Here is a 20,154-nt window from a genome sequence, read left to right on the forward strand (position 1 = left end):
GCGCGGCTGCTACCCGCTGAACGAGACCCCCCGAGCCGCTCCCGACGGCCCCTCAAACGGCAGCTGGGCTTTACCGGGCGGCGACCGGCACTGGGACAGCCGGGACACCGCCGCTGCCCCCCCGGGTCCCGCCGGTGCCCGCTTCCCTCGGGCAGCGATGGGCTCCTCCCTCAGCCCCGACGTGCGCCGCCGGTGCCGGCAGCACGAGCACGAACGGGGCGATGCTGGGGGGGCTGCTCTGCCGACTCCCGGCGCGGAGGTGGACGAGACGGACAGCGTAGGGGGGGGCGACACCGTGAGAACCGACGGCGGGACCGGCGAGCGGCGGCGCGGAACCGAGCGGGGCGGGGCGGGCGGACAGGGACACCCCCTCCCTCCTTCAGCACCGCGGATAGCGGCACCGCCGCGCGTTCAGCACCACGGATAGCGGCACCGCCGCGCTTTCAGCACCGCGGACAGCGGCACCGCCGCCCCGCCCCGGCAGCTTGCGGTACCGGTACCGAAGCCCCGGAACACCTCGTGCCCCCGTCCCGGGGGTGAGACCCCGAAGCGGGACGGGGAGCGGGGGCGACGGGTCCCCTCAGCGCGCCCGCGCGGCTCGAGCCGGCACAGCGAGGCACCTGCCCCCTGCCGGCGCCGGCGCCGGCAGGGGGCAGGTGCCTCGCTGTGCCGGCTCGAGCCGCGCGGGGGCGTGGCCAACGCGAGCCTTGCCGGCGCGGCCAATGGGAGCGCGGAGGGGGCGTGGCTAAGAGCCATCAACCAATAGGAGCGTAGAAGTGGGCGTGTCTAAACGCTCTCAGCCAATGGCGCGCGGGGGGCGTGGCCTGTCGGGGCGCTGCCGCTGCGGCGCTGCGGGCGGGGCGCCGGTATCGCCATGTCGGAGCGGGGCGCCGCGGGCCCGGGGCCCGCCGCCATCCAGGTCTCCAGGTGAGCCCCTCCACGTGCCGGGGATGCAGGGGAGGGGAGGGGTGGGCGGGAGAGGGCGCGCCGGGCCGACCGGGATGCTACCGGCGCGGATATCGGCACCGCAAGGCTACCTGCACCGGTAAACCTGCCTCTCCCGGTGCCACTGGCCGCACCGGTGATGCTACCTTTCCGGTAACGCTGCATCCCCCGATAACCCTGCCCCTCCCGGTGCCGCCGCCTACATCGGCGACGCCTCCTCCCCCGGTAACGCCTCCTCCCCCGGTAACCTTGCCTCTCCCGGTGCTACCTTTCCGGTAACGCTGCCTGCAGCAATGACGCTGCTCCTCCCGTGCCCAGGGGAGCGGTTCCGTGCCCTTGTCCCGGTGTCTGTGACCGTGCAGGGTGTGCAGCGCAGCAGGTTCCAGATTTCTGGCCTGTTCCCACGGGTCCCCCCCGGGCCGGTGCCTCGAGGTCCCTCCACCAGAGCTGGGCAGCTGGGCTGAGTGGTGGCGTGTACCCAGCTCAGGCTCCAGTGAGGTGGCAGCGAGACGAGGTCCCAGGTCAGCAGCCAGCCGGCCTGGCAGGGAGTGATGCCTCCTTCCCCTCCCAGCAGCGATTTAGGGCACCTTTCCAGCAGTGCTCACAGGAAGCCGTGTGCAGGCAGCGCCTGTGACGTTGCCGGCATCAGCGTGGTGAGATGGCCCAGCAGCTCATCCGGTAGGGCGATGGCGATGCCGATGCCTCTGGGCGGCTGCACTGGGGCCGGCGATGCGGGTGAGGCAGAGGGTGTGAGCTCCGGTGTCTCTCCCGGGCAGGATCATGCGCCCGGACGATGCCAATGTTGTGGGGAACGTCCACGGTGGAACCATCCTGAAGATGATAGAGGAGGCAGGAGCCATCATCAGCACCCGCCACTGCAACTCCGAGGGCGGGGTGAGTAGGTGTCGGAGAGCCCGTGGGTTCTGACTCGGCAACTCTCCGAACCCCCTGCTGCACCTCGGGCTTCTCCCGGGAGCAGGGGTTCACAGAAACACTGGGCATCCCTGGGGGTCTCCCCAGTCACCCACACACACTGGAAGCGTTTGCTCCTGTGTGCAAAGCAGCGGTGGGTCTGGCTGCTCCCTGAGCACGGCCCTGGCTTGCGGAAGCACCCCACTGAAATTGTGTTTTACGAGCAGGAGGGTTATTATGCTGCTGTTAATTTAACTCCTGCAAAGGGCAAGGCAGAGGCAGCCTCTGCATCCGTTATGGGTGGGGAGGAAGTGCAGCCACTGGCTGATAAGGCAGAGGCTGAATTGCCAGAGCTGTGCACAGCATGGATCGGCGCCCCAGTGAGCTACCGGCTGCGTCCTGCGCGGTGTGGCTGTGGCCTCTACCCTGGCTGTCTCACCGTCTCCAGGAGCCCTGTGTGGCCGCGCTGGCGCGGGTAGAACGGACGGACTTCCTCTCCCCGATGTGCATCGGCGAGGTGGCTAACGTCAGCGCTGAGATCACCTACACCTCCCGGCACTCCGTGGAGGTCCAGGTCAACGTCATGTCTGAAAACATCTTAACAGGTGGGTGGCTGCCAGCAGATCTATCCCAAAATGTGAGGAATAACCTGGCAGGTCGAGAGCTTGTGGCGGTGACCCTGTCCTCTGCCCACCATTGTCAACAGCATCGGGCAGAGGGGAGACCTTGTCTTTTTCTTGAGAGCACCGAGGGCAGCAGGGAGGTTGGTGCTGGGAAGGGAAGCCGAGCAGGTTCCCTGGGGATCACAGCTCATTGATCGTTTTTAGTGAAGAATGGATAACTCTGCCTTTTGTTCCTCCTGCCTCATTTGCCGCCCTTGGCTGCCCTCAGCCTCAAAAAGGCCCTTTTCCTGCTGTTGCTGTGGCAACCGGCTCCACTTGCTGGGACACCTTCCCAAATGCACGTTGTCACATCCGCTCTGAGCCAAAGCGCAGCAGGAGCAGGCAGCGCAGGGGGCTGTGGTGCTGGCAGCATTGCCAGCACACAACCAGTCCCAAATCGCAGCGCTGCTGGCATCGGCATGGTCATCCTCTGCCACCCTCTCTTCTAGGGGCAAAGAAGGTGACGAACAAGGCAACGCTGTGGTATGTGCCACTGTCTCTGAAGAACGTGAACAAGGTCCTTGAGGTTCCCCCCATTCAGGTAGAACGGCTCGCATTGCTCCCCAAACACCAGAGCTCGCCCTCCCTGGGGCACTAACCTGGCCCCGTTGGCACCCCTGGCTGTGCGGGTGGCTCTGCTGACCCTGCTTGTACTGGCGTTTCCTTCTAGTATGTGAGAAAGGAGCAGGAGGATGAGGGGAAGAAGCGTTACGAGGAGCAAAAGCTGGATCGGTTGGAAACAAAGCAGAGAAACGGCGATGTGATCTTCCCTGTCATTAACCCAGGTAATGCGGGCAGGCAGCATGTGGCCTATGGAAACATCCCAGTGGTGCTGGGAGGCTGAACTGGTCTCTGAGGCGACTCCTTAGGTCCCCAGGCACCTGTGGCTGCGCTGGGGGTGGAGCTGCAGAGGGGCAGCTGGGTGGGCACTTGCGATTGCCTGCTGGGGCCGGTTCGTGGGATGCCCTCTGCTGAAACATGGTTCCTGCCACCGGTCCTTACATCCCTCGAGTGTTCCTGGGCAGTGGAAGCGGGCTTTGCCCAGCGCAGGGTGAATGCAAGGGTTGGCTGAGGGTTTTGCGCGCTCCGCAGCTGCAGCTTTTCTTTGGAAGTCAGTTTTCAGCAAGAAGCTGAAAAAGTTTGAAGGGGAGGATCTGGGGGACTTGCTTTCCCTAGGGGATCGCTGGGAATCTCTTTCCCACTGAACGCATTGCCCTGGCTTCTGGAAACGTGGTGGCAGTGCTGACAGCGAGCCAAAGGGGCAAGTGGTCTGTGGCCTCCATGCCCAGCCGTGGCCCTCGGGCAGAGGCAGAGAGGTGGCATGCAGGGGTCATTGGGGGTTGACGTGGGATGGAAGTTGCTCAAATGACTTTTTTCCCCTCTGTTCTCCCTGCTCACAGACAGGCAGACGAAAGGTAAGGCTCTGCGGGTGCTGCCGTGTGGGTGCCCTCCCAGAGGAGGCAATGCCGAGTGGCTGGGGCTCAGATGGTTTTTCCTGCACTAAGCGCCTTTAGCATCTCCCGTTAGAAAGAAAATGCTGCCACCCCTGAGAGCAGTTTTCCTCTGCGAGCAGTCAGAGGGTGATCTCTGTCACCTGGGTTCAGTGGCAGTCAGATGTCACAGCATGTCTCAGGGCTGGGGGATGTGGGGCCAAGGGCAAAGTGTGGTCCTCTGGAGATGCCGCTAAGCGACAGGTTTGGGGAGATTGGGCTGCAGCTGGGGGCCCGAGGAGGGAAAGTGTACAGCATGCACTCATCCAGTTCTCTCCCTTTTGTTTTCGAGCACTTTGAAAGAAGAAACAACATGAGTTGGAATAAAATTGATCGTTGGGTGTTAGAAGGAGGTGGCAGCCAATCAGGTGGTGAATGGGCTCTGCTTTCAGAGTTCTTGGGGCTGATTTCAGCACTGATTTGCATATCCTTCAGCTTTCCACAAGCCAGCCCCGCATTTTCTTCCCTCAGACGGTTTGAGGCAGGGGCGTACATCAGTGTTTGGGTGCTGGTGACCCACTCCAACCTCTGCTTTGCTCTTTCTCTAACAGAGCCACACACTGTTGGCTACAGCCAGTCCAGCCTGATCCACCTGGTGGGACCATCGGACTGCACGCTGCTGGGCTTCGTGCATGGAGGTGAGTGAGCGCTGCCCCGTTAGGTGGCTGTGTTGGTTTCTCCCTGGAGCAGAATTGTGATTCGGGAATTATTTGTGCGTCTCAGTGTTCCAAGAAGCGGGCTCTGCCTCAGAGGGTGTGCAAACCCGTTTCCACTGTCTGTGAGGTTTCGCATTGCTTCAGCTGAGACAAAAGCTTTGGTTTTTTCTGTGCTTAAACAAGGCTCTGAAAACTGGCATGCTCAGACTGTAAATCCTGCAATTTCACCATTGTCTCTTAAACCGCAAATCTGGTATTACGAACACCCAGCGAATGCTATTTGCTGGAGCAATTTCCTCTTGGCACATTGCCTGCTGCTTGGGAAGGATGGGACAGACACGTGCAGTGTGAGCCCAGGGAGAGGTGCATTTGCCAAAGGCTGGGAGGACACTGATTGCTGCGCTTCATCTAACTGTGTGCTTAAAAAGCCCCCCAACAACATGGCTCAAGGCTCTTCCCAAGCAGGAGGTTTGTGTAATTGATCTTGCCTTGCAAGGCTGAGGTTTGCTCGGAGAATTCTGGGAGAGCCAGAGCTGGCCTAGAGCTTAAGCCCAGGTCTGCAAGGATGTCACCCTGATGCTACTCTCGACAGGAGTCTGTGCTGGTACTGGGGGTTTCCTGCAGTTGGGATTTGGTCTCCAGTCCCGCTCCTTGGCACAGCACTGGTTGTGCAAAGGGCCTTAGCAAGCTATGTGTGGCTTTACCAAATCCCATCAGCTTCCCTGAGATGGGACCCTCTGCCTCCTCCTCCAGGTGTCACCATGAAGCTCATGGACGAGGTTGCTGGCATTGTTGCCGCCCGCCACTGCAAGACCAACATCGTCACCGCCTCGGTGGACGCCATCAACTTCCACGAGAAGATCAAAAAAGGTACTGGGGGGTGGCGGTTGCTTTGCTTTCCCAGTGCCACAGCCTGGCCCCCTTGGGTGCACACAGGCAGAGAAATTCAGTCCCTGTTGGGCTTGTCCTGTGCCAAGAAGCTTAAGGCATGGCTTAAGCTTACAACACACGGGACACCTTGCTCCCTTCCTCCGAGCAGAAGCTGGGGCCATCTGCTCAACCAGCCCCTCTCCACCTCACAGGCAGTGTCATCACCATTTCGGGGCGCATGACCTTCACGAGCAATAAATCCATGGAAATTGAAGTCTTTGTGGATGCCGACCCATTTGTGGACGAGCCTCGGGAGCGGTACCGTGCTGTCAGCGCCTTCTTCACCTACGTCTCCCTGAGCAAGGAGGGGAAGCCCCTGCCTGTGCCGCAGCTGCTGGTAAGAGCTTGGCTGTGCACCAGCCCTTCCCCTGCTCCTCCCGGGCCAGACCCCAACAGCCTTTTTGTCCAACAAATCCTCTTCCCTTGAGTTACCCAGTAGAAAAATACAGGCATGAATGAGCCTTTCCAGAGCAGGTATCAGTGTTTTGGGTTGGATTTCTTTTGAAAATTGCCAGTGTGGAGGCTGGAGACTTTCCTTTCCCATGGTTGAGGACAGGCTCAACAGCTTCCCACCCTGCCCACACCAGAGGGGTAGAGACAGGCCCCTGCACTCCCTGTCCCTGCTCCAGCCCTCACCTGGTCTTAGCTCTCCTGGCCACAGCTCTGCTGACAGGAGATGCAGCACTGCTGCCTAAGGGCAGCTTCTCGATGAATATTTCATCCAGCTCCTGCTCTAAGCTCTTCTGTGTTCCCAAGTATTTTGTTGGCTAATTAGACATCGGCTGTCAAAACACACATATTTCATGGAGCACAAGTTTTGCTTTGTTTCCTCTCCAGGGTGGTGCATTTCCCTCCCACACACACTTGCAAAATGCAAGGCAGGAGAACCGTGCTGCCCCGAGGCAGCTAACACCAGTGGCTTTGCTTTCTTTCTGTCACTGGCAGACGGAGACAGAGGATGAGAAGCGGCGCTTCGAGGAAGGGAAGGGCAGGTACCTCCAGACAAAAGCCAAGCGGCAGGCGCAGATGCAGCAGGCTGCCCAGCCCTGATCCCGCTCCACACTTGACCGCCAAACGTCCAGGTTCCTGTTAATGTTGTGTCCGGTCCGTGCTGGCCTCGCGCCTTCGCCCGCCCCAGCCTGCCGCTGAAGATGCAGGGTGGTTGCTTCGCTGCTGATCGGTTTAGCGCCATAGACCTTGTGCTTTAGGTGGCTTAAGCGCCCCGAAAGCCACCGGGATCCTTCCCGGTCGCTCGCCATTCACCCCTCGAGCCTGGTTTTTGCTGTTTGGTCCCATAAGCGAAGCTCCCGCCCGTGCCGGAGCAGGGCAGAGGCACGTGGTGGCACGCGGGACACGCGAGGCCACGAGTCTTTGTGATGCTGTGTTAACCGTGCCGGTATGTCCCAAAACTGCACACCAAAGCTTACGTACGACCCTCGCGCCGAGCAGGCGTCGTACTGAATGTCTTGGACTGTTTTGTTGACATCTTTAGGTAGTTTCTCTGTGCACATCTAAGTTATTTAAGGAGTTGTATGGCATAATAAAAGTCTCTTGTCGTTGACTGAAACAAGGGCGTCCCTCTGGGTGTTTTCGCTTTCCAGTGGGCAGTAGTGCCGGCACAAGGGCTTTATTTCCAAACACCGCGCTGCTTCCCCGCTCCTGCCAACCCCTCGGCCCCTCCTGCCCTGCGTTTCGGGAAATTTGCCTCTTTAGTGGGCCTTCCACGAGGAGCCCCGGTGAAGCAGGCCGCCTCGAGCCCCGGGCTCGCTCCCTACCCCTCGGGCCGGGTCAGGGGGCGAACGGGCCAGCCCCGCGCTGTCGGGGCACGGCGTTTGCGAGGTTAAACAAGGACCTGGGTGGGGTAGGTGCGGAGCCGGGGCCAGTGAGGGGAGGCGGGGACCGGAGGGAGGTGCGGGGCCGGGACCAGGCTAAGCTGCAGCCGCTCAGGGGGCGCCGGCGGCCACTGCGCACGCGCGGCCTGCAACTATCGCGAGATCTGCGGGCCGCTCTGGGTTAAAGCGCAAGTCTCGCGAGATCTGCCACCCCGCCGGGCTCACAAATCTCGCGAGAGCGGCGGCCCCGCCCGGCTAAGGCGCAAGTCTCGCGAGAGCGGCGCGGCCGTTTCCCGGGCGACGCGGGCGGGGCGGGGGCCGCCAAGATGGCGGCGGCGGCGGGGCCGCGGCGGGGCCGGCTGGGCCGGGAGGGCCGCGCCAGCCTGGCCGCCTTCCTCATGGGCGCCTCGGTGGCGGCTCTGCCTGTGGCCCTGGGCTCCCCGCCGGGCCTGCTGGCCGCCCCCGGCCTGCGTGGCCGCCTGGCGCTCGTCCTGCACGTGGCGGGCGTCAACGCGGCGCTGCTGCTGCTCTACCCGCGGCCGCTCTACAGGGTGAGGGGCGGGGGGGACCCCGGGGGAGCGGGGCCTGGGGGGCCTGGAGGGGGCCTAGGTAGTGAGGCGAGCATGGGGGAGCCGGGCTGGGGGCGGAGAGGGCATGGGGAAGGGGGGCTGGGAGGAGAGGGAGGGAAGGACCTGGGGGAGAAGAGAGAACCTGAGTGAGCAGGCTCAGGGGAGCTGGCCTGTGGGAAGAGGGGAGGACTCCGGGGATCAGGGCTGCAGGGTGAGGAGGAGCGGGGCTGGGGGGCAAGGGGAGGTTGGTGGGTGAAGGGGGGTCCCGAGGGGCGGCAGGTGGGGAGCACCAGCCCTGGGGAAGGCCTTAGTGAGGCTGGAGCTCCAAGGGCAACACTGGCAGTACTCTCTCTCCTTGCAGATTGCTGTCCGCGCCTGCTTCCTAGGCTTCGCCTTCGGCTGCGGGCTGCTGCTGAGCGCCGGCCGCTCTGCCTGGCGCCACTTTGGATGGTAAGGGAAGGGCCGGGGAGAGCCAGGCGCGTGTGGCAGCCCTGGGCCCTGCTGAGCCTTGCCTCCATCCCACCGCAGGTACATGTGCTCTCTTTCCCTCTTCCACTACTCGGAGTACCTGGTGACAGCCATCAACAACCCACGCAGCCTCTCGCTGGACTCCTTCCTGCTCAACCACAGCTTCGAGTACAACCTGGCTGCACTCTCCTCCTGGGTGGAATTCACGCTGGAGAAGATTCTCTTCCCAGGTTGGCCACCCTGCCCCTCCCTGCTGCCCACCCACCCGTGTGCCGTCCCCTGGCTCTGCCCAGCACCCGCTCAGATGGTGACGCCCTCTTAGCCTACGTGGGCCAGCCGTGGAGGGGAGCTTTGATGCAGCCTCAGACCCTTTGCACTCTCGGTTTGGGTCTCGGGGGGTGGGGGGAGAGCTCCCCTTGCTCGGACACACCGTGCCGGTTTTGCTCTGCCATTGGCCCTTTTCTGCTGGTATCATCCAAGCCACTTTGGCTGCACAAAGTGCAACACTGTGGTTACTCTTGGGCATCTTTTGACCAGGGATAAAATCAAATTGGCAAAGATTGTCACTGTTTGCCCAGTCTGGGATGCTTCCATTTTTTGCTTCACAACAGCAGCGCAGGCTGTGAAGCTGCCCGTGTCCAACCCAAGTGTGTCTGCTTGACCGTGCTTTGTGTTGCGAAGCCAGGCTGTGCCTTGGCACTGAGTTCCCCTCGGGGCAGTTTGCCACGAGGCCGCTGGCTGCGATTTACATGCTGTGGTGCTTTGAGATGGTGGGAATCCCTCCCGTGCCACGAGCGTGAGCTGCGCAGCCCTGCTGTGACCCGCGCTCCCTCCCTGGCAGAGCTGAAGCAGATCACCTGGCTGAGCACCGTGGGGCTGCTGATGGTGATCTTCGGGGACTGCCTGAGGAAAGCTGCCATGCTCACAGCCGGCTCCAACTTCAACCACATCGTGCAGAACGAGAAATCAGATACTCACACGCTGGTGACGAGTGGTGTGTACGGGTGGTTCCGGCACCCCTCTTACGTGGGATGGTTTTACTGGAGTATTGGAACACAGGTACTGTGCACAGCACTCTTGGATGCTTCCCTCTTCTAACCTGGGTCTTTCTGCTTAACGCTGCCCTGCACGCCTACAGGATGCAAGCTGCCCAGGGGTGGCCTGGGCGTGGGTTTTGTCACCTTCCACTACACAGAACGGATCAGGAAGCCCCAAGTGCTCTGCCCTATGTCATCTTTAGGAAGACCCCATTGCCTTAATTTTCTGTGTGGAATCAGCAGGGGTGGTGGGGCCGCTGTGTGAGCCAGAACATCCTTGGAGGCGCAGGGCATGATGCACAGCTAGCCCAGAGCTGGTGTCCAGAGTTCCCTTGTATCCCTACAGCCAAAATGCCTTCCATAAGCAGTTGGACTCAACCCCGCTCCTGCCAAAACCAGTCCTGTGCCGGGTAGTGAGGACTTCACATGGAGTAGCACTGAGTTCTAGAGCTCTTCTAGGCATAAGCACTAATTTGTCCCTGAAATGAAATGCCACAAAAGGTGCTGGGATCATTTGTTTTCTTTGGAGAGCATTTAGATTTGGAAAACTCAACAAAGGGCGATTAGCCTGTGGGAGTGTGGCCACCTGGGTTTCTCTGGGCTGACGGGTGGTGTCTATTCGCAGGTGTTGCTCTGCAATCCCATCTGCATGGTGGGCTACACACTGGCCTCCTGGCGCTTCTTCAGGGAGCGGATCGAGGAGGAGGAGATCACGCTCATTCACTTCTTTGGAGAAGAGTACCTGGAGTACAAAAGGAAGGTGCCATCGGGTCTCCCTTTTATTAAAGGAGTCAAAGTGGAACTGTAGTGCAGGTGAAAACCGGACTGGCCAAGTGAACGCCCGGCTCCAGGCGCTGCCAGGCGAGGGACGACGCGTGGTGCTGGAAGCAGCCTGTTGGTGTTCCCAGCTGCCCGGGAGGAGCTGGCAAAGGGCTGTGGAGCTGGGCGGCTGGCCAGGTCACTAGCGGATCAGAAGCTCTTTTATCCTCCTCAAGATAAGTCCTTCATTGCACATTCAGGGATCTTCCAGATAACTTAGCCTTTAGTGACCCTGAAGAGAATCGACCCCTCCTGCCTGCAGCAGCTGAATTGTATCGGAACGCCTCTGGACCCATTCTGTTCGGAGAACAGCTCTGCCCTCCACCCCTGTGCAGGAAAGGTGCCGCTCGGCGGATTGTTGCTATGGCTTAGTTTGAATTTAAAGCTTTTTGACCTTGCGAGCCAGGCAGCGTGGCTTTAATCTCTTTAGGCCGGGTTCTGCGGGGTGGTGCTTGTGGCTCACGGGAGCCTCCAGCCCTCCAGGTGCAGGGGCTGCTGCCCACCCTTCTGGCAGCCAGTCAGTGCTCCCAAGCATTCGCATTCACAGGGAGCCTTTCCTGCTCACCTCATGGTGCTGGGTCGTGAGCAGCTCCTGAAATGCGTCAGGAAAGCGACTCCGCTCCCTCCTCCCTCGGCTGCTGCCATGAATTTGGGTCACTCTTTCAGCCGCTGCCATGCTGAGCCTCCCCACCTCTCCCCACTTCCAAATCACGATGCTTCCTATCCTGCCAGGCCACCTCCATCCTGCAGAGATCCCAGGATTTGGGGTTGGGGAAGAACCGCAGCTGCCGGGCTTGCCAAGGGCTTTAGGGCTCAGGATCCTTGCCTGTTTTTTTGGGTAAAACCTGGGATGATGGTGTGACTGGGAGATGCTTCTGGGGGAATTCTCCAAATGGGAAACCAGTTTGGCTGGCTAACGCTATTTTAAACATTACCATTTTGGAAATGGTTCCTCCTTGAGCTGTGTGGTATAATTATTCTGTTGTTCTATACCAAAGAGGTTCACTGTTTTCTTCAGTTTTAAACTATCCTTTCTAGCTGGAATGGAAATGAGTTGCGTCAGTTCATGCTTTGAGATCAGGGTGCTCCATGGTGAATGTGCTGGGGAACAGCTCGGGAAAGGGGGGCTCTGCTGGAAATTGCTTTGGGGTTGGATTTTTTTTTAATAAAAAACAAGAAAACTTCTGTCTGGTTGTTAGCTGGAGAGCCAAGGTGGCACCATCAGAACTGCATTCTTTACTGTTACATTCCCAGGGTGTTTTCAGTGCACTTCAACGCTGTGTTGAAGCACGACCGCCACTCACAGTCACTGCTGGGGCTGTGCAGCCACAGAGAGGGACAGTGTCCGTGTCTCCTCCCTTAAGCCCTGCAGCCCCTTCCTCCAGCAGCTTTGCTTTGTGTTCTGGCGTGCATCCTGCCCAGGGCTTCAGCCTAATGCCCCTGCTGGCCTTTTGTCTTTACCAGGTATGTGGAACCAAGTGGACATGTACGCTTGTGCCCGTTTATTTCATTTCTAACACACAAGAGGCAGAGTGGAAAGAGTTTTTGCAGGCAAACGGAGCTGCCTTCAGCCCAGCTCCTGCGACGCTGCAGACACTGGGTGCCCAGGCTGTTTCTCTGCCTTTGCTCGTGGCACGAGGCGAGAGGGGCCATCAACAACCAGGGCACAGCTGTTGTGCAGCTCTTCACGCTTGCTTGGCATCAGGCTCTATGGTGCAAGCGTTTTCTGGGCAGCACTTTTGGCCTCGCTTTTCTGTTGGCCCCTGCAGCAGTCTTTGCTTTTCTGGGAGGGGTCTCCGGAGGTGCCACCGAGCACACAGCCGTCCCCAGGGCTGCCTGGAGCCCCCTCCGTGCCACTGGGTGAGGCGACCCTGGGGAAGGGAAAGCACCTTGGTGGTGTCAGCAAGCGGGAAGGGGGAATTCAGCAGCCTGGTGCTCACCTTTGCCTACCTTGGTGCTGCTTCACTGTTGTCACAGATCTTGAGCAGCATCTGTGCCTGTTCCTCCTTGGGTTCGCGGGGCTCCTGCAGCCTGGGTGGGAGTCACGGTTGGGTCCCCCCGAGCCCCAAAAGCACCCCTGTCCTCAAAAGCCTCCCCCATGCCCCTCACCTGGGCTCCAGTCGCTCCTTCACCTTGGCGATGGAGCGGACGTAGGGCGCGATCTGCTTGGTGATGGTGGTGAGGCAGCTGTTCTCCTGCCGCAGCTGCAGCAGGTCGTGGAGCTGGGCTGGGGGCGAGAGAAGCCAGTTGTGGCCACGGAGTGGGCACAGGGCCTTCAGGGCTGGGGGGAGCGGGGTTGCCGGTACCTTCATAGATCTCCTGCTCATTTGCCACCCGCTGATATGTCTCCTCCCAGACCTGGAAGGGGGAGAGGGTGCTGAGCAGCGCACAACGGCACGGAGGGACCCTGCTGCACCAGCCGTACCTCCTCGAAGACACTGCGCATCATCTCCACAGCGGAGTAGTGAGCTGCAATCTGCACGTCCATCTGCAGGGACTTCTGCAGGATCTCGCTCATGATCTCCGTCTTGATGAGCGAGTGGTGCTTGGTGAGGTCGCGGTGCAGCTCCTGCACTTGGTCCTTCAGGCCCTGGATCTCCGTCTGCAGCATCTGCAGGTGCTGCATGAGCAGCGCCCTCCCCTCCCGCCCCATCCCATCCCGATCGGTGCTCCCTACCCGGTAGGTGTTCTCGAAGTTGCGGCAGTGCTCGGCGAAGGGGGTCTCGCGGCCCTCGGCCAGCAGGACCTTGGTGCTGATGTACCGGTGCATCGTCGGCTTCCGCACCAGGGGCCCCGTGGACATTTTATTGCCGGCGGGGGGGCAGCTGGGCACCATCAGGGTCTTGGAGCATTGGCCGCCGGGGAGCCTGTGGAGAGGGCGACAGCGGCACGCTGGAGGCGAGCGGGGGCCAGGGGCCAAGCCGCCTGCTCAGCCCCACTGCCCCTCGCCCCTGGGATGCCTGGGCTTGTGCCAGCTCCGTGCATCCCTTCCCTTTTGCTCAGGGCGAGTTGGAGTCGCCTACACCTCCCCAGAAGTCAGGTTTCCATGGGCTGCTCTCCCGCTGCAGAGAGAGGGCAGGAGCCAGGCTTGGCACGCTGTGGTTTTTAAAGCGGAATGTGCAGCTCTCTCCCTCACCGCCGGCATCTCCTGTCCCCGTGGTGAGCGCTGCTGCCCCTGCATCTGCCCCGCTGCCCACCGCCCCAGCTCTGCCGCCCCACCGCCATCCGTCCTACCGTGCAGCGCCGCGCTCCCGCTGCCTGTGCTGGGGCTGGCAGCCCCGGGGAGCTCAGCCGCCCCGCGGCACCGAGCCTGGCTGGGGGCGAGCAGCGGTCCCCATGGGGCAGCCGTGCCCGTTTGTCCTCTCCGGCCGGGAGCGCCTGGCAGGGCCAGCACCGCCGTGACATCAACAGGCCTAAATATATCCCGGGCGAGGAACGGCCGGGCACTTCCCTGAAATTCTGATAAAAATAGTGATGGGCAAAGAGGCCGCGGCACCGTGGGCGTGCGGCGAGCAAGAGCAGCCCCGGGATGGAGCCCGGTGGGGGCCAGGCTGGGGACCAGGCTCACAGGGTCCCTGCTGCCAGCCCCGCTTCCCAGAAGTGTCACTTGAAGCCCCCGCGCCTGTCGTTTGTCAGCGCAGCTGCGCCCGCGCCACCGCCGAGGGGACGGGCTCAAGGGCAAGGGTGGGGGGACTGCAAGCGGGATGCGCCTCGGGTGCGATCCCAGCACCTCACATGTTCGCGCCGGTGATGCCGGGACCAATGCCGCTGGCGCTGCCCACCATGGAGCGACGAGGGCTGAGCATCAGCAGGGGCTCCAGGCAGCGGGCGAACTCTGCCCGGTACTCGCTGTTGATCTGCGGGGCCAGACGGGGCTGGGCAGAGCCGGCGGCCGGGGCGGCACAGCGGGGGCTGAGGTGGGCGGCAGGGCTCTACCTTGCTGGTCTGCGCTGGCCGCAGGCGGTGTGGCAGCTTCACGATCCTCTGCAGCCTCTCCATCAGTTGCTGAAAGGCAGCGTCGAGGTGCAGTGAGGAGCGCCTGGCACCCGGCGGGTGCCCGGCTCTGGGAAGGGGATGCACCGGTTGCTCCCAGCACCAGCGTCACTCACGTAGCCCAGGTCCAGGAACTCAGCTTTGTTGGCGGAGCTCAGGAAAGCCGAGCAGGTCACCAGGTGGATCTGTGTGCAGGGAGTGTCGCTGCTGGCACCCCTCGGGGCCGCGGCCGCCCAGCCCTGCCCACCCAGGACCTTACCTGCAGGGTGGGCAGCAGGGAGGCGAGGTGGGCGAGCTGCTCCTTGAAGGCCTTCTCCTTCTCCTCGTGCTGGCTGCAGCAGAGCAGGGAAAAGCACAGCCTTGTGGGACACCGGGGAGCCATCTGGTGCCAGGGCACCCCAACACGCCCCGCGAGGGGGGACCCTGCAGCCTCTCACCTCTGCACGGCTTTCAGGAGCGTCTTCTTCCTCTCGGAGAGTTGCTCCTGCAAACAACACAACTTTCCTGGGCGCTGTGGCTGCTGTGTCCCATGGCCACCCTGTGTCCCACGGCCACCCTGTCCCCACCCGCAGCCTCGGGGCACGACAGGGGGTGTTTGCCCCGCACCTGCATGCGGCTGAAGAGGGAGTTGATGGCTGCCTCCTCCTCGCTGGCACTGTTGTGCACCTCCTCAATCATGGCCTTGAGGAGGACGATGGCCTCACGTGTGGATGTCTGCAGCTCCTTCACGGCCTGTCCAGGGGCGGTGGGGCGGCTGCAGCGCTGCAGGCAGCGCCAAACCCCCACCTTCCCTCCTGAAACCCCACCAGCCCCCCTGCCCACCATCACCGCCTGGTCCAGCCGCTGGCAGCCCTGCATGTACGCCGTCTCGATGTCGATGCAGTGCGCCCGGCTCTCCCTGCGGGCAGGGACGTCAGCGCACGGGACGGGACAGGGCACGGGGCAGGCGTGGGGCCGAGGGTGCTCACCCCTGCATGTCCCTGAAGCAGTTGATACAGAGCATGGACTTCTTCTCGGTGGAGAACATGATGTAGGGCTCCTCATGCAGTGCTGCAAGGGACAGGGGTGTTGGGCAGCCTGGCACGGGGCAGCCTGGCACGGGGCAGCCTGGCATGGGGCAGCCTGGCACGGGGCAGCCTGGCACGGGGCAGCACTCACGGCACTTCTTGTGGATGTCCTTGGTGCGCTTGGAGAGGGAGACGATCTCGTGGCGGGCGAACATCTTGGCGCGGTGGGTCTCCTCGCGGCACGGGGCGCAGAGGGGCTGCCCGCAGGTGTTGCAGAAGTACATGGTGTCCAGCTCCTGCGTGGGCATGGGGGGTGGCTGTCAGCGGGCACGGTCCGGGCGAGGGTCCCCTGCCCACCCTGCCTGCCCCGCTGTCCTCACCGCCTTGGTGCCGCGCCGGTCGCAGTTGGCGCACTGAACATCCTCCTCGCTGTCCGCAGAGCTGTCCACCAGGAACTGCAGCAGCCGATCCACGGGGGGCAGCCCCGTGCCCCCCCTCACCACCGAGGGGTGCCTGTGGGTGGGATGGGATGGGAATGGGGATAGGGATGGGATGGGATGGGATTGGGTTGGGTTGGGTTGGGTTGGATTGGATTGGATTGGATTGGATTGGATTGGGATGGATTGGATTGGGATGGGGAATGGGGATGGGGACAGGGATCACATGGGGATAAGGATGGAGACACCGACCCAAGGCAGGTGGGGCAGCTCTGGGGACCCTGGGAGCAGTGCCACGAGGGGCTGCGCGCCCGGTGAGGATCCGTCCCTTACCCGCAGAGCGGGCAGTGCAGGCGGCCGTCGGCAGCGCGGCCCCGCAGGCAGCTGGCGCAGAAGTTGTGGTAGCAGTCGAGCAGGCAGGGGTGCTGGTAGGGCTCGTGGCACAGCAGGCAGACCAGCGGGTGGCAGTTAGCCTTCTCCAGCTCCGAGCAGCTCCCCAGCGGCGAGAAGATGCCGCCGGCCATCTGTGGGGCAGAGAGCAGTCCCCGCCGTGCCCCACACCATCCCCCACACCGTCCCCTGTGCCCCGCACGGCACCGCTTTGCCCGAGCACAGTGGCTGCAGTGCGAAGGACGGATCCTGTCCCCCAGGGCCTGCGAGCTGCCACCTATTTTTAGGTTATGAGCAGCACGATGGCATGAGGCTGCCTCGAATGCGCCCTGTCCCCCCGGCACCGCGGGCTGGGGGTGGCAGGACTGGGTGGGGTGTCCCCCAGGACGGGGAACCCCTGCGGAGGAGCGTCCTCCGGGATGGAGTGTCCCCCAGGATGGGGAACCCCTGCGGAGGAGCATCCCCTGCGAGGGGGTGTCCCCTGCCCTGGGCTGTCCCCCCACTCGCTGGGAGCCCCTGTCCCTGGCACGGGGGCACCATGGCCAGGCAAAGGCTTTACCTCTCCCCGAGTGCCCGCGGGGGTCGGTGCTGTGCGGGGCCGTACGCGCCGCTGATCCCTGTGTGCCGGCCGGGCTGGGAGCGATGGTGTCGGGGCCCAGCGGCCCCCGTGACGCGGGGCCCCTTGGCACTGCGGGGCGGCCCAAAAATAGCCCCGCGCGCTGCTGGGCGGCAGCGACGGCTGCGGGGACCTGGGCATCGAGTGGCCTGGCGAGGAGACGGGGGGAGAGGAGAGGGGGCACCCCTGGACAGCGAGGGGGGCGAGGGGGCACCCCTGGACAGCAACCGGGGTGCAGGGCAGTGGGCAGTCTGCAAGCAGCGAGGCACCGAGGGGTGCGAGGACGTGCACCTCGCAGGCAGCGAGGCTCCTCGGGGGGCAGGAGTGACCCTGGGGGAAGCGACTGGGGTGCAGGGATGGGGGCACCCCGCAAGCACCGAGGCACCGAGGGGCGCAGGGGCGCCTGTGGCCCCGCCCCTCAGCATAAGCCCCGCCCCTCAGCATAAGCCCCGCCCCTCAGCACAAGCCCCGCCTCCATCAGCATAAGCCCCGCCCACACCCCAAGCCCCGCCCACAAAGGTATCAACCCCCGCCCTCAGCCCCGCCAGGCAGCGCTATGCGATTCCGGAGCGGCCGGCGGCGTGCGCGGGTGGGGCCGGAAGCCATCGCCGCTCTCGGCGCTCGCTTGGGGCGGCCTGCGTGCCGGCGCATGCGCGGTGCGCGCCCGCGGTCCCCCGTGCGCGTGCGCGGCGCGAGGCCCTCCCTTCTCGCCCCGCGCCGGAGCCGCCATGGCGCCCGTGGTGAGCGCGGCCCCGCCGGCCCCCCCCGCCCCGGGCTGCCCTCGCCCCCCCGCGGCCCCGGGCCCTGCCCGCCCCTCCGCTGCGCCCGGCCGGGATCCTGACCCGCTACCCGTGCCTCTTCTCAGCGCCCCTAGGCCGAGTCCCGCCCCGGCCCTCGCCCCGCCGGCTCCGGCCCGAATCGCGGCTCGGCCCCGTGGCCCCAATCCCGTCCCGCTCCTGGCCCGGATCCTCACCCGGACCCCATCCCTTTTCTCATTATCCCCCGACCAACTCCAGGCCGGCCCCCATCCCTCTCCTCCCTGCCCACGGCCCAAATCCTGGCCCGGATCCCTTCCCTCTCCTCGCTTTTCCCGGTCCGAGTCCCAGACCGGCCCCCGTGCCTCTCCTCGCTGTCCCGCAGCCCGAATCCCATCCTCCTCCTCACTGTTCCTGGCCCAGATCCTGACCTGAACCCCGTCCCTTTCCCCGCTGCCCCCCAGCTCAGGCCCCATCCCTATCCCTGCTGCTCGCGGCCCAGATCCCAGCCCGGACCCCTTCTCTATCCCCGCAGCCTGGAGTGTGGTCTCTGTCCTTCTAGCTCAGGGCTCGCTCTGGCCCCTTCTCCTCGCTGCCCCAGGTCCATGGCGAATTTCTCATGACTCTCCCTTTTCCCTGCTGCAGAAGAAGCCTGCAGCAAAAGGTGGCAAAAAAAAGAAGCAGGTGTTGAAGTTCACCCTGGACTGCACCCACCCTGTGGAGGATGGAATCATGGATGCCGCCAACTTTGTGAGTGCAGGGCTGCCCCTGGGCTAGGTGTGACCGCCCTGCTACTCCTTCAGGCCTTTTGGGGTGCTGCTGGCTCCGTTCCCAACTGCCCTGATGGCCTCTGCTGCTGCCTCAGCAGCCCCTATCTCCACCTGCTTTGTTCCTGCTCCTCGCTATAGTGCTGCGTAAAAGTCTGCTGTGTTGGGAGACTTGTTTGTAAACACTCTGTAGTTAAAGCGCAGGTGTTTTCCCTGCCTGTAAATCAGCATTGCCGTTCATCCCTCATAGGGTTGATTTTACATTACAGCGTGAGGAATGGCAAGGACTTTGTGCTGCATTTCGGTGTGATTCACCTGATTTCATTCGATCTGTGCTCAAGCATGGGTTTGCGGCACCTCACCTGCGGCTGAGGTGTCCTGGAGGATCCCAACACGGCTGTCCTTTCACTGTCTGCCCTCCTGGAGGGCACGAAAGGTGTCACTCCCTCACTAATCCAGTGTACTCAGACTGGAGAACTTCACTTGTGCAGGTCTGGATAGGCTAGTCGGATTTGTTGTGGAAGGCGCTGACAGGCTCGGAGCCTCCCAGCTGGCAGGAATACAGCTTTTCTTTTTTCCCCCTGGGTGTATTGGCATTTCTTTCTCTTTCCCAGCTCTCATGCAAAGCCAAAGCGCTGGGCACTGGCGAGCTGCCACAGCCGTATCCGGTGAGAGCTGGCGGCCCCGGCTGAGCGTTGTTATTCATCTCTTGCAGGAGCAGTTCCTGCAGGAAAGGATCAAGGTGAACGGCAAAGCGGGAAACCTGGGCGGGGGCGTGGTGACCATTGAGAGGAGCAAGAGCAAGATCACGGTCACGTCGGAGGTCCCGTTCTCCAAGAGGTGAGGTGGTGGGGCAGGCTTGTGTCCCGGCAGCACCAGGTGCTGGCACGTGCTAGGCTCGTGCCCGGGGCTGCGCTTGGCTGCTGCGTCGGCTGGTGCTGCTGGTGCTCAGAGCTGTGGTTGGTCGCTGCCAGCAGGAGGTGGCTCTCAGCAGGGCATCGCTGGCATTCAGACGGGAGCTGGGCTGGCAGGAGGGCCCAGTTGTGAAGAGAAGTCTTGAGGGAGGAGCCATGCCAAGACTTTCTGTTAAATGTGATGCTCTTTCCCAAATGATCTTTGGAGAGGGTTTCTGCGCGCTGGAGGGCCTTTAGTGTTGATAAACACAGTGTTTGCTGTGGCAGGGGTGGCGCAGGGACAAAGGCAGAGCTCTGAAACAGTGGGGGAAGGGAAACCACATGCGGTGTTAGGGCACTGCCCAGCTCCACAAGCATCTGTGTTTCAGATGTGTCTCCGTGATGGTGCTGCACCCCACGCATCCCTGGAGCTCCAGCGGGAGCTGGCAGTTGTTCTTGCCCACTCAGACGGGTCTGGCTGCGAGCGTGTGGCAAGAGCCGCAGCCGTGGAGAGCGAGGAGCAACCTGGGCTCTGTGTGACTGGTGTGATTGCCCCACTGTTGGTGTTTCCCAGCGGGAGGTGCCTGGTGGGATGTGTTGCTGCCATGGGAATGGGGGATTTGGGATGACCAAATGGATTTGAGGGTGGCAGAGCTGGAGGCTGGGGGTTCAGAGCCACCTGTAGCTGTGTTTCCCACTGCAGGTACCTGAAGTACTTGACTAAGAAGTACCTGAAGAAGAACAACCTGCGGGACTGGCTGCGCGTGGTGGCCAACAGCAAGGAGAGCTACGAGCTGCGCTACTTCCAGATCAACCAGGACGAGGAGGAGGAGGAAGAGGAGGATTGAGCGCTACCCCCTGGCAGCCATTTTGTACAGTTTTACTTTCCTGGAATAAACAGTGGGGAAGAATTGTTGACAGCCTGCGCTCCGCTGGCGGGCCGGGGCAGGGGCTGCTTTTGGGGGCGTTTGGGGCC

At 62.6% G+C, this 20,154-nt stretch overlaps 4 protein-coding genes across 8 annotated transcripts; 3 read left to right on the plus strand and 1 right to left on the minus strand.

The window, feature by feature from the left end:
* Positions 1-811: 811 nt before the first annotated feature.
* Positions 812-7,165, plus strand: ACOT7 (acyl-CoA thioesterase 7). Of its 4 annotated transcripts, none has more exons than XM_069874568.1 (10): positions 812-927; positions 1,722-1,839; positions 2,306-2,462; positions 2,969-3,060; positions 3,190-3,304; positions 3,920-3,934; positions 4,561-4,647; positions 5,419-5,535; positions 5,748-5,932; positions 6,541-7,165. In XM_069874568.1, the coding sequence occupies exons 1-10, from the start codon at positions 875-877 to the stop codon at positions 6,643-6,645; spliced, it is 1,044 nt and encodes a 347-aa protein (XP_069730669.1). In that variant the 5' UTR covers positions 812-874; the 3' UTR covers positions 6,646-7,165. The 4 variants fall into 4 exon arrangements, with proteins under 4 accessions (XP_069730669.1, XP_069730670.1, XP_069730671.1 ...); XM_069874570.1 differs by lacking the exon at positions 812-927 and adding an exon at positions 1,589-1,623; XM_069874569.1 differs by lacking the exon at positions 3,920-3,934.
* Positions 7,166-7,726: 561 nt separating this feature from the next.
* Positions 7,727-11,505, plus strand: ICMT (isoprenylcysteine carboxyl methyltransferase). The gene is made up of 5 exons (XM_069874517.1): positions 7,727-7,978; positions 8,358-8,446; positions 8,525-8,694; positions 9,306-9,523; positions 10,127-11,505. The coding sequence occupies exons 1-5, from the start codon at positions 7,754-7,756 to the stop codon at positions 10,307-10,309; spliced, it is 885 nt and encodes a 294-aa protein (XP_069730618.1). The 5' UTR covers positions 7,727-7,753; the 3' UTR covers positions 10,310-11,505.
* A 302-nt stretch (positions 11,506-11,807) lies between these two features.
* On the minus strand, positions 11,808-16,802 carry RNF207 (ring finger protein 207). Of its 2 annotated transcripts, none has more exons than XM_069874515.1 (18): positions 16,707-16,801; positions 16,091-16,281; positions 15,701-15,833; positions 15,472-15,616; positions 15,282-15,363; positions 15,136-15,211; positions 14,920-15,045; positions 14,751-14,797; positions 14,573-14,645; positions 14,430-14,498; positions 14,257-14,325; positions 14,056-14,177; positions 12,998-13,187; positions 12,746-12,931; positions 12,627-12,678; positions 12,430-12,547; positions 12,271-12,351; positions 11,808-12,191 (listed from the first exon to the last, which is right to left on the minus strand). In XM_069874515.1, exons 2-18 carry the CDS (start codon positions 16,279-16,281, stop codon positions 12,029-12,031), a joined length of 1,923 nt encoding a protein of 640 aa, XP_069730616.1. In that variant the 5' UTR covers positions 16,707-16,801; the 3' UTR covers positions 11,808-12,028. The 2 variants fall into 2 exon arrangements, with proteins under 2 accessions (XP_069730616.1, XP_069730617.1); XM_069874516.1 differs by having other exon boundaries at positions 12,059-12,191; positions 12,261-12,351; positions 16,707-16,802.
* A 557-nt stretch (positions 16,803-17,359) lies between these two features.
* Positions 17,360-20,089, plus strand: RPL22 (ribosomal protein L22). The gene is made up of 4 exons (XM_069874498.1): positions 17,360-17,503; positions 18,164-18,268; positions 19,001-19,125; positions 19,882-20,089. Exons 1-4 carry the CDS (start codon positions 17,492-17,494, stop codon positions 20,024-20,026), a joined length of 387 nt encoding a protein of 128 aa, XP_069730599.1. The 5' UTR covers positions 17,360-17,491; the 3' UTR covers positions 20,027-20,089.
* The last annotated feature ends 65 nt before the right edge of the window (positions 20,090-20,154 follow it).

This window comes from Phaenicophaeus curvirostris, chromosome 22 (assembly GCF_032191515.1).
Source record: "Phaenicophaeus curvirostris isolate KB17595 chromosome 22, BPBGC_Pcur_1.0, whole genome shotgun sequence".
Lineage (NCBI taxonomy): Eukaryota > Metazoa > Chordata > Aves > Cuculiformes > Cuculidae > Phaenicophaeus > Phaenicophaeus curvirostris.